General features: G+C 48.7%; 1 protein-coding gene across 3 annotated transcripts in view; it reads left to right on the top strand.

Moving 5' to 3' along the window:
• The first annotated feature begins 362 nt into the window (after window positions 1-362).
• The window catches only part of RALY (RALY heterogeneous nuclear ribonucleoprotein), a 71,413-nt gene continuing 60,131 nt past the window's right edge, over window positions 363-11,644 (top strand). Inside the window, exons 1-3 of one of the 3 annotated variants that reach the window (XM_031556504.1) lie at window positions 363-452; window positions 6,179-6,255; window positions 7,707-7,764. In XM_031556504.1, the coding sequence (XP_031412364.1) occupies window positions 7,744-7,764 (21 nt within the window). In that variant the 5' untranslated portion in view covers window positions 363-452; window positions 6,179-6,255; window positions 7,707-7,743. Of the gene's footprint in view, window positions 453-6,178; window positions 6,256-7,706; window positions 7,765-11,644 lie in introns of those variants that run through there. The other 2 variants (XM_010722268.2, XM_019622068.2) reach the window with 2 other exon arrangements.

The raw sequence follows: 11,644 nt of genomic DNA, 5'->3' as shown, positions 1-11,644 counted from the left end.
ACTCGTTTCCCTTAGAAGTCCCAGACCAAAAATCCCTATCTGCCCCTATCCACCATTACCCTTCTGCAGTATTAGCACAACGGGGCAGGTACTGTGGGATTTCCTGAGCCTGAGCCAATCTGAAATAAGCTGTCCCAAGCGTACAGCCCTGTGAGCACAACTGCCTCTGTCTCCTCGGCTTTGAGCTCCTGGCTAAGCAGCTCAGAGCCTCAGGTCCAAAGGGCTTCAGTCTGATCCGTGCAGACATACAGCCAGGGGCTTTTCTTCCCAGTGCAGCATACGCTCCTCTGCTGGGGATTAGAAAGTACTGGATTATCTGATTACCACAGCTGGTAGAAAACTCTGTGTCCTGATTCTTGTAGGACGAAGGTGAGACGGTTGAGGGGTGCTGCACCTGCTCCCAGGCCGGAGACAGGAAGGACTAACAAACCCAAGTGCCCACACCATTCCCGGTGAGTAACAACACATCCCTTGGACGTGGTGAGCGGTGCGAGAGAGCCCCAAGATGAATCCTGGCTGCTGCTGTGTGAGGAGAGGCTCCGTGCTGTGGGCAGTGAGGACACCTGGCATCAGGTGCTGCATTTTTCCAGTTGATTTGGGCTGATGGTTTTCCCTCAGCACCTTCTGTGTGTGTTCTCATCCTGGCATTCGGGGAGGCAGAGAGGGAGGCAGTGCTGAGAGCCTGCTGTTCCCTGCCATGCTGTTGGCAGCAGGGTCTGGAATACCTTAATCACCCCCACACGGGCAGATGGCGGTCTGTTTGGATGGGATGGGTTCAGCATATTTTAATTTCTGATGCTTTGCTTATATTTATTCTAAAAGTCATGAGTGCAGCTTGTTGTGCTGGAAGAGTGTGAGCGTGGTGAGCACAGGGAAGGGATGGGGGTGAGCCCTGGAGATGGCATATGGACAGCAGCTATTCCCCCACAGACCTGGGGAGGTCTGGTCCAAGGGCAGCCCCAATACAACGTCCTGCAAGCAGGCTGAGCTGGAAGCAGCACATTTGTGGGTTTGTGGAGGGCTGGAAGAGAGTTCGGGGCTCAGTGACAGTGTGCCCCAAGTAGTACTGAGAAATGCTGGCCCAGGAACCACTGGTGCATTAAAAGCTTGCTGTGCTCCCCGAGCAAAGAGGTTAGGAAAGTCCTGAGCTGGGAGATGTCCTGCTGGTTTTGTGGGAGTTTTGTTCTGGTGAGCACACAGGAAAAGGAGTCCAGCTGAACTAAACATGGAGTTTGCTTCAGCAGAGAATAAATGAAGATGTCAGGACTTACTGGGTGCACAGTGCATGATAGGAGCATGGCACAGTGACCTGAATTCAGCAGTGGACTTTCCCCTCCAGTTCCCAGATGTACGAATAGAAGCAGCTCCTCACTTTCCAGTTCTGCTGGGCTTGCAGCCGTGGTGCAACACATTTGTATTAATTGAGACTATGGTTGAGATTTTCCTTGGGATCTTAAGTAGGAAAGAAAAGAGATCAGGTGAAACCTCTCTCCATACAGGTTGGGGCCCTGCTGTTGCTTGGTAGGCATCATACTGAGAAAATAAAGATCCGGTCCTTTTTATCTTATTTGGAAATCTGATCCATGACACTCCAAAATAACAGGGTTAGCCCTGATTCACCTTCAAGAAGGTGAAGGACAAATGGAATTTGAGCTTGTTTCTGATTTGTCTACAACCATTTCCTTGCTTCATATGCCTCAGTTTAGTAGCAGTGGAAGTATCTTGCCACAAAGTAGGACTAAGGAATTCTGACACACAGATTTGTTAAGCAAATGAGTGGACTAAAAGCTGCCTTCTCCATGAGCAAGCGAAACACTGTGCTCTGATTCCAGAGACCAGGATTTAACTCAGCAAATGAAACGGTGAGATTCAGCAGCATGGAAGAAACACCTCTGTTTTTGAACGTGCTGCTTGGGCTGTAGCACCTCCTTCAGCTGGCGAGCTCATTCCTTCCACAGTGCTTCTGAACCCTTCAACCCTGCTGGATCATTATTTGCTTTTCCATTTTTCACTTCTCCCTCCGGTTTATGGAAAGCTCACGGAATAAAGGTTGATGCTGAAAAGAGGTGTGTAACCACCTATTTCTTGGGGGATGTAGAGAAAGCTGTGAAAATGTCTGTTATTCACCCGATTCGAGATCACTGAGAGCAACTGGAGAACGGGGAAGGCTGATGGAAATGCCTGTTATTTCAGCAATGTTGAGGAGGTCACAGAAATACCTGTTATTGAGCTGACCCTTAAAGGGTTGGAAGTGTCCCATCATGGGAGGACGGGAAGCATCCTGTAAGTGTTTGGGGATGGTTGAAGTTTTCTGCTGCATTAGAAGCAGCCTGCATTGGAGAGGGCCATCACAGCGTCTGATGGCAAATAAATCGAGACTGTAATCACTCGTTCAGGTTGTTTATCAGCTCTGGTAGTTCCTGTCCTCTCAGGATTAGGATGGTGCTCGCTCCTCTTTAAGCTACGATCTGGCAGTGACCTTCTTAGCACCCTGTGGGCCGAGGAAGGAAGGGCTGTAGCAGGTTGCTTAATTTAGCAGAGATGCTGTGGATCAGGAGGGACGTGCAGGTGCCAGTGCTTGGGATGCACGGGTGAGGAGCAGCTGTTGGTGGGGCACAGAAGTTGTAAAGGAGTCTAAAACATCCTACTTGTAGGACCAGCTTACCCTCCATGCCTAAGACACTTTTACCAAAGAAAAGTATGGGCTTTGGGACAACTGATGTACCTCAAGAGGCTCTAAAGCTGTAGTTCTTTCCAGAGCCTCTACAGGTGCTATGAACCATGAGAAGGCAACATGAGTGCTTTGGGAGCAGCAGCAATGTGCAAAGCATGAAGAGCTTCGTCCATCAGCTGCTGGGCATCACTGCAGCTGGGTGTTACTTGCAGCACTGACTTTGCCACGCTAACATCTCACAACAAGCACTGGCAAGTGCTTTGTACCAGCACAGACAGCTTTGCCACTCGTGGGTTGTTTTCCTTTCTTTCTAAGCACTTCCTCAATAAGCAATGAGATTATGTGATTTCTGCAGTGTGGGTTCTGAGGTGTGCATGCACACTTTCTTTTTTGTCTTTATTTTGCAAGCAATTGCCTCATCAACAGGATTCCTTTGCAGCACAGGGATTGCTCCGGTGGAGCTGTGCAGGTGGAGGTGCAGCACTGAGCTGTTCAGAGCAGGAAGCTTGCTTGGCTGCTTGAGTCCCCTTAGCAGCATTGTGTGTTTGTGACTGTGGACAAACGATCTCCTCTCTGAAGCCCAAGTGTCTGCAGGAGTGCAGGAACCTCTGGCTGTCTGCAGTGGTCTGGGTGTGCTTGAAAACCTCGGAGGAAGGGAGAAGAAACCCAAGCACTCTCAGGCTGTTTCCAGGAGATAAGACAAAGTGTGTGGTTTTATTTGAAAGGGAGGAAGGGCTTCAGACCTGTCCTCAAATGCTCCCAGCTTGTGACAGCGGAGATAGCGTTGAGATCAGTCGAAGAGTGCAAATCTTTCTTTGCCCCTTGAGATAAGCTTGTGATTGTTGTCTGGTGAGATGGGGCTGTGAGTCATGGCTGGGGGTGATGGCAGCCTGGGCTGAGGAGACACGATGCAAATCCCCTCAAGGGCCGACGTCTTCATCTGCAACAGGAGAATGTGAAGATCCATTAGGAATGACTGCCCTCTTACCTGTGCTGTGTTGTTTGGAAGATGCTCTTAGGCAGCCAGTGCTGAGCCCCATGCTCACATGGGGAACCAAACAAGTTTTGAGGTAGAAAAGCCACGTTCTTGGCAGTGAGGCCATCTTTGGCTGGCTTGGAAGGAGAGCTCTTTGGGCTGTTTTTGGTTGATGAGAAGGAGTTACTTAGAGTGCTGTCTGCAAAGCTCCTGGTCAGCCCTGTTCACAGCCAGCTCTGAAGTTCTGCAGGACAGAGAAAACCTTTCCTTGTGCCCACACATTTATCCTACCTGCACGGACCTATATGCTTTCTTCTCCTCTATTGCTGTTCTCTCTTAACCTCTGTCCTTACTCCTCAGCATCTCTACTTCTCTTCTGCTCTTGTCGTATCCTCTCTTCTCCACTTGTGCTCTTTTCCTCTTCTCCACTTCTGTCTTAACTGTACCCTCTCATTTCCTCCTGCACTTCTCTTCTGCGATTCTGTCTTAATGGCATCCTCTCATTTCCTCTCTTGCCCCCCTTCCCTTCTTTCTTACCTGCATCCTCTCATTTCCTTCTCTTCTGCTCTTCTCGTCTGATCCTGTCTCTTACCTGTATCTGCTCTTCTCCTTTTCTGCTCTTGTCCTCTTCTGAGCAGGAACCCAATCAGTTCTGTTCACAGGTCAGCTTTTCCATTGGGATCCCAGCCCTGACACATTGCATTCAGCACAGGCCATGAGCTCAGCCCAGAAGCTCTGTCCTTGTTCCTGCCCATGCCAGGCTTCCTTGCACTGCTGGGAGATGAACAGAAAATGGAACACGTCTTCACGTGGCTGACATCATCCTGTGCCCTGTACCTGCAACCTTGATGAACCTAAGGAAGTCAAGCATATGTCTGATTTTAAACCTGTTAATTCAGTCAAAGCATACTTAGATCCAGGGGTTAGAACACCTTCCTGTCAGTGATTAAATTCTAGTGCTGAGGTGGCTGTCTGTGATCAACCCAAATAAGCAAGTGATTCGTAATGAGTGCTGGACCTTAGAGTTATGTTCTGTGCAAATCTTGATCTTATCAAAATAGCATGTCAGTTTAAATTATCTGATTTTGGGGGGTTGTTTTTTAACTCCTGGATTTGCCGTATGAAATTATCTGTTTCTCAGAGCATCTCAATGCTTGAAGGTTAATTCTGACTGAGATAGTGCACGAATCAAAAATGTGAAGTCTTTTGCCAAATAACTCCTCGTTGCACCAGATGGCAGAGAATCAGGAGGCATTTCTGCAGTGGCCAAAGGTAACTCCATGTTCAAAGTTCAGGTGCAAGTGGTTGCGGAATGGAACTTGAGAAGTCTCTGACCTTCAAGCGGTCTGTCCCAGATGCATCCCCCAGCTGTGGGTATGCATTCATCCTGTGAGTTAATGAGGAAGCCTAAGTGCTTGGTATGGGGTGGGTTATATTCAGACACCCTAACTTCTCGTAGAGAAACAAACCCATGGCTAGAAGGCCTGGGGACAGGTTCTTTTTCTCCATGTCCAAACCACCAGATCCTCACCATCTTGGTTTGTTTCTCCACCTACGAGGCTTTTTGTGCTCTCCTGTCGAAAGCCAGCTGCTATCCACTCAAGGAGTATTGAATATTGTGGAGAGATAGGCCAGAGGACAGGACTGAATGCCAGGTGAAGGCAGGTTGAGGACCATACCCCAAGGGTCAAGCTCTCCACCCTAATTTTCCCAAGTTCCCTGGCCAGTTGGCTGAGCTTCATCCATCAAAGGCTTCCAATTACCCCTGGGGATCTGGGCCTCAATTTCTCAACGTTAAGACATTAAAAGGGAATAGTCATTGCCCCATGCACTGCTCAGGCACTGGGGGCAGGAGACAAGAGGGCATCCCATGCTGCTCACTCAGTGCCCTCTGCTAACCAGGTGCAGCTTTCTGGCTGCCCCTACGTGCTCCAGAGCTGGAAGGTGAGTCAGCAAGCAGAAGGCAAGGGGATGCCTTAAAGTGAAAACCTGAAAGTAAATCTCTTTTTGCACATCTTTTCTCAGCTTCCCCTTGCAAGGCTGTAGAGGCGTATGCTTGATGGGATGTGATGGCTCTGCCCTTGTCAGCTGCATCAAATATGACTTGTGAGCATGGACTTTTTGTAAGGAGAGAAATGGGAGTTAGCAAGAAGTGCAGAATGAACAGGGCTGAATCCTTCATCAACAGAAATCCAGGTCTGAGATTGGTTTCAAGCTAGATTTGATTTGGGAACTTCATGGAATTAGCCCAAAAATTGCTTATCTTACCATCCCCCTTCTGTAGCATTTCATCTTCACACACATTTCCCCTGTGAGGCAGTGACCTTTTGCAGGCTGTGGTGTGACACGGGGAAGTGGCACTGATGGGAGGGAGCTGGTGCTGCCTGGAGCTGAGGATGGACTGCTTTCCCCTGCATGCTGTGACATCCAGGGGATGCTGCGTGCCACACATCTGTGTTTATGCTGAATGTGTGGGGTAGGGTGTTTCTCTTCTCTGAACTATTAATTTTTTTTAATTTATTTTTGAGGATGGAAGTGGCATTGAAAAACACAGGGACAATAAAAGTGACTTCAGGACAGCATGTCTAACCTTGGAGGACCAACAGTGTCCTTTGGTGGACAAGCTGTGCAGGGACAAGTCTTCCTACTCCCTTCAAAGCAGAGGGACAAACAGGGATTGCAGCAGCCCATGATTTTCAGCTTGCTTCTTCTTTTCCACATACTAGGAGAGAGGTGTATAATCAAACCCCAGTTTGTTGCTCTGCATTTCTCCCTAAAACCTTGGGTTTGCTGTATGGGAATCAGAGCATGACAAGCCACAGGTCTCACACTGCATCCCACTGACCTCCCTTGTGTCATCCCCTGCAGAGGAGGAGGAAGCCTCACCTGCAGACTATGACTGAAGATCGAGCACATTTCATGTTGCATCAAGCTCTTAGCTGAATCCTGTTTGGTTTTGGAGTTGACAGGCAATGGGGAAACAACGTGCAAAGTCTGAGTGTCACACCACACCACTGAACAGTGGCTGTGTAGCTGGGAGGGTTGGTAATTAAACAGATCATTGCTTTAAAAGCGTTAAGGAACCAAAGTTTCAAATCTCAGCATCCCACAGTGTCCGGCTCAGCCCTGCTCTGATATTTCCTTGTGCCAGGCCTTAATACCCAATGTGGCTCTGCTCTGGTGCATTAGAAAGGACTGGGAATTTACTTTTTGCCTGTTCTGCCTGCGTTGCAGCCTCCCTGGGACGTTACCTACTGTTATCTGTAGGTAAAACACACCGTCACTTCGCTATTTATAATCCAGTTTAAACAGAAGCCAGAGACAAGCTGGTGAGGGCAGAGAGAGGTCAGGGAGCTTACTTAGCTTTCTGCAGTGTTATTAATTATCCATGGCTTTCTGTCCTACTTCCCCTCTCAGTGCTCTCCGGCGTGCTGCTGGGTGCCACTGATGTGCATGGGTTCCTCTGTGCCACATGGATCCAAGCTGTGGTGCTGGGCTCAGCCTGCCCCTCATCACTGCCTTGTTATTGCATTAGCCCTCCTGCTGCTGGAATGTAATAATAAGGCTTTGAGTACCTTTATTATCTCGTTTTCACTTGCCTGGCATGTGTATCTTTTGCTTACCTCCACCTTCTCGGGGCTCTGGGTCAGACTGTCCATTTCAAAGCATGCTGAATTAAAGGCAGGTGACATCCAGGCTTGCCCGGTTTTTTCTTTTCTTATGGGATTTGAAGGGCCTGGAAATATCCTCATGATTATTTCTCACCCTGTGCATAACCTTTATACCCTAAGGCTCTTGTGAAAGATGCAGCCCTGCTGCTCATGAGAAATCCCCCAGAGGCAAAGCAGCACATGCACTGCAGTGGCAATTAACAGCCTTCTGATGAAATACGGACTTAAGGAGCTTTGTGGTGATGAGCAGGAAGAGGCTGGAGAGGCTTGAAGAAGCAGAATGGAGGCTGGTTTAAAGACCGGGGATGGGAGCGGGAGAGGAGATTGCTGTATTTTGTGCATATCTTGACCAAAATATTCCATCTTGCAATGCCTCATCCCACAGCAGCCCTTGTGCAGTGTCCTTTCAGGCAGAGGTGTGTATGGAGACCAGTTGGATACAGGTAAGGCATGCACAGACCACAGAATGAGGCTCGGTGTACCAGGAGCCCATATCAGCAACGCCATCTCCTTCTGCAAGATGCTTACTTTCTTCCTCAGTGTTTATTTCCTTCTCTTGAAATGCATCTGCCTTGTTTATCTGACCCTCACATGCGGTCACAGCCTTTACAGCCTCTGCTTTGGCTCTTATTACACTTTTCAAAATCTCTTCATTCCTGAGTTCTCTAATCTTTCCGCCAGCATCCATGTTTTATGCTTTGGTTATGCCTCCCTTCCTTTTAATTAATTTTTCACACTACCTTGCACTCCCTATTGCCCTCTTTTATTTAATTTATTGCTCACTAGCCATCATAACCCCTGGGCAAGCCTTTAATTTATCTCTTCCCATGTCCCGTCGCCCCCCTCTGTCCTTTCCCTTTATTGATTTCTCCAGTTTGATTTCACCCTGTGCTTGCCAACGTTGTCTCCTACTCTTCCCTTCCCCTGAAGATTGCTTGGCTGAATTTCTCCCCCGTGGAGTGACCTTGCTTCACTGCAGTCACTGGCCCAACAAGGCTGAGATTGCTGCTTGGTAGGTCCCCACCTTACTCACTCTTATTTTCCGCCCCATCCTCCCAGCATCTCGAAATGATCACACCATAATTTCCATCCAGTTTGCCATCAGGAGGAAATGGACCTTTTCCCATGAGCCTCTTCCAAAGCAAAGAGGTTTGGTGGCCACAACCCACCAGCATCTCTGCTGAGCTGACCAGGGGTCTTGGGGCAGGGGTGGACCCTCTGGGGCAGATGCCACCAGGTTTCTGCTCTGTCCAAGGGGAGAGGTTTGTGCTCTCAGTGGCTCTTTATTCCTGCTGTTATGCTGGAGATGACAAAGCGTGCCTGTACCTCTCCTGGGGAAGCTTTGGCTGCCCACAGCCCACTGTCCCTCTGGTCTGAAGCTGCATTTGAATGGAAATAAATGACTCTTCTGTTTTCCAGGTGCCTCCTGCCAGGCACAGCCCAAATCACAGCAGCTGGGTGTCCATGGACTCAGACAAAGAGGGAAATTTTAGCATCACTCTCTGGTTACAAAATACTGAACGCTCTTATGTATGATCCATAAATAAATGGTCCATTAACTTACAGACCAGCTCCTGCCATTACCACAATGGGTTTGGAAAACACATTACTGCAGATAGGCAGGTCATTTTGTCATCTGCAACTGTGTGATTTGCGGTCGGAGCCCGACAGCTGGAGAGGGTCAGTGGCAGGAACCATATGGATGTTTTTAAGATCTAGAACAGGTGTAAGATACGAGTACGCTGTGGCTCAAAAGTGCGATGATCTGCCCACATTTTCCAAAGCTCTTTGCTTTGTGTGCTGTTAAGAAAACTTGAAACAGAAATAACTGCAGAGATAGATGAGTCTGAGGATGTGAAATAGCTCTGGACAGCAGTGGGCCTGGACACATCAGCCCCCTGAGAGTGGTGCCCAAGCAAAGGAGGGTCCCCAGGAAGGTCTGTGCCATAGGAGACTAATCAAGCATTGTTGGTTGAATTGTTAGAATCACAGAATCATAGAATGGTTTGGGTTGGAAGGGACCTTTAAGATCACCTTGTTCCAACACCTCCCTCTAGCCCAGGTTGCTCACAGCCCCGTCCTGCCTGGCCTTCAGCGCTTCCAGGGATGGGGCATCCCAGGGTGCAACCCAGAATTCATTTGGCTTTCTGGGCTGCAGGTGCACGTTGCTGCCTCGTGTTGAATCTTTCATCAACCGACATTCCCAAATCCTTCTCCTGAAGGCTTCTCTCAAGCCGTTCTTCACCCAACCTGTAGCTGTACTTGCGATTGCCCTGACCCAGGTGCACCTTGCACTGAGCTAGGTGGATTATAGGTCACATATAGCTTGATCCCTAAGGGCTGAGCATTGTTTGACTAGGAAATAAATACAGGACTTACATCAGTGAAAAATCCATGGGAGCCCCAGGGGGAATCGTGGACTGATGGAATGGCTGAGGTTGGAGGGGACCCCAGAGATCAGATGGGGAGGTGGCTGCTGGCTTCAGCAGGGGGCTGAGGCTGGGTGCTGGGAGCAGTGACCCCCACAGGCCTTCCTGCCCCAGATGTGCTCTGAACTTTGGTGCCACAGCTCTTTGTTGCATCGTTTTATTCTTTCCTTTTCTGTATGCTGCTATTTTCCTGATTTCTACTCTCCCTCTTCATCCAAGTTTAAATGATAGATAGAGTCATCTTATGTACTCTGAGACCAGATCATTTCCCACTGCATTCAGCAGCCGTGAAGCACTGGCCTCTTTTCCAAATTCAGAACCTCTCCATCAGCCTGGCAGGAATTTTTTTTGTTACCTAGGAAAAGCAGACCGGCTGCCTGTTCCCTCCCTCACTTTACATCTGCAGACACAGGAATATCCCTTTTTTGATGTAGGAAGAGCCTTTACCCTCCCGGGAGGAGCAGCCGCACCTCATTTGAGCCAGCAGATTTGTGTCCCTCCCTGCCAAAGGAACCTTCTAGAGATGGCTGAGACCGCCCGGGTGGTCAGCGTGCCATACCCACCTCTCATCACACTCCATTAGGTGACACTCTGGATGAGAACATCAGCGTCATGTGAACAGCTGTGTAGATGCAGAGACAACTCCTCCTGTGTTTGCAGCTCCGTCATGCAGAAGGGTGATGAGCAGATCTATAGCATCCTGTTAGAGCCGGGAGAAGGGCCTTTGCTTTTTTTTCTCCTAAGTTTGTACTGAGAAAGCAACTGACAGGAAGGGATGCATAAAGGCTTCGGCAATTTATCTTCTGTTGTGAATTGTGGTTCGTTTACGAGACACCCCAGGCCCCTCGGCGAGGGGATTGATTCAATACATCTGCCTTCCCTGGGAAATGACATTTCTGCTTGTCTCCATAGGTCCTCTGCCAATAAGGAGCTATAAATAAACAACAATATCTGTATTTGCAGGGGGTCGAAAGCTGCATTTGAGCTTTTCCTTTGCACGTTGTAAACAGAAATGGACAATTAGGGCAACACTGTAAGGGAGAGCTGTGCGGAAATCGGGAATGCACCCAAATGCTGCTTTATGGCACATAAAACCTACAATATTGGAAAAGCACTTCGTATTATTTTGTAGTTCAAGGAAAAAGCCTTTAAGTATGTGGAAGAGCAGCTGACCATGGCAGTGAGCTCTACCTTTCTGAGCCCACAGACGGGACTGGAGGTTTGGAACTCAATGGACAACGTGAGGTTTGGATACCTATGGGGACGAGGGCAGCTGCTGGCAGTGCTTGCAGCCCTGATGCTGCAGTTCCCACCTTCTTTAAAAGGATTTCCCAGCCTGTGTGCTGAATTTGGTGTGAGAAGGACCTGTTTGAACACGTAACCTACAGCTTTTCCACTGGGATTTTTCAAATCAGGCTCAGACAATGTTAGTAAGCTACTTTACAGTTACCTGCTTGACTTTTCAAGAGCATTACTCATTTTGCACTGCAGTCACAGATTTTGAATACGAGATGCTTGTGGCTATGGATAAGTCAGCGCTAAATATTTTAATCAGAGAGGGAGGCTGATCTTCTGCCAGCCTGGGTGTCTGGCACGTGGCTTTTTATTCAGATGAGCATTAGCCTGGGTGAATTCAAAGCCTGAAGGTCAGAAGTACTGGGGCCTCCCACCTACTCATAACAGACCTCAGCAGTAAAATTGCGGTATGACAGGGATGGTTTTGTTCCTTTGGAGAAGTGCTTGCAGGCAGGTGATGGGGAGTGCTGTGAGGTTTGAGAGCCAAACCTCGTGGGGGTGTTCCATAAGAGAGTCTTCCCATGCTCAGCAGGGGAGTGGATGTGACTTTATTGGGCTTTTCCAAGGGAAACAGCCGTAGAAAAATGGTTCCCTGAGT

Source organism: Meleagris gallopavo, chromosome 22 (genome assembly GCF_000146605.3).
Source record: "Meleagris gallopavo isolate NT-WF06-2002-E0010 breed Aviagen turkey brand Nicholas breeding stock chromosome 22, Turkey_5.1, whole genome shotgun sequence".
Taxonomy (NCBI): Eukaryota; Metazoa; Chordata; class Aves; order Galliformes; family Phasianidae; genus Meleagris; species Meleagris gallopavo.
The sequence above is the reverse complement of the archived record's forward strand: the minus strand, read 5'-3'. Positions and strand labels throughout refer to the sequence as shown.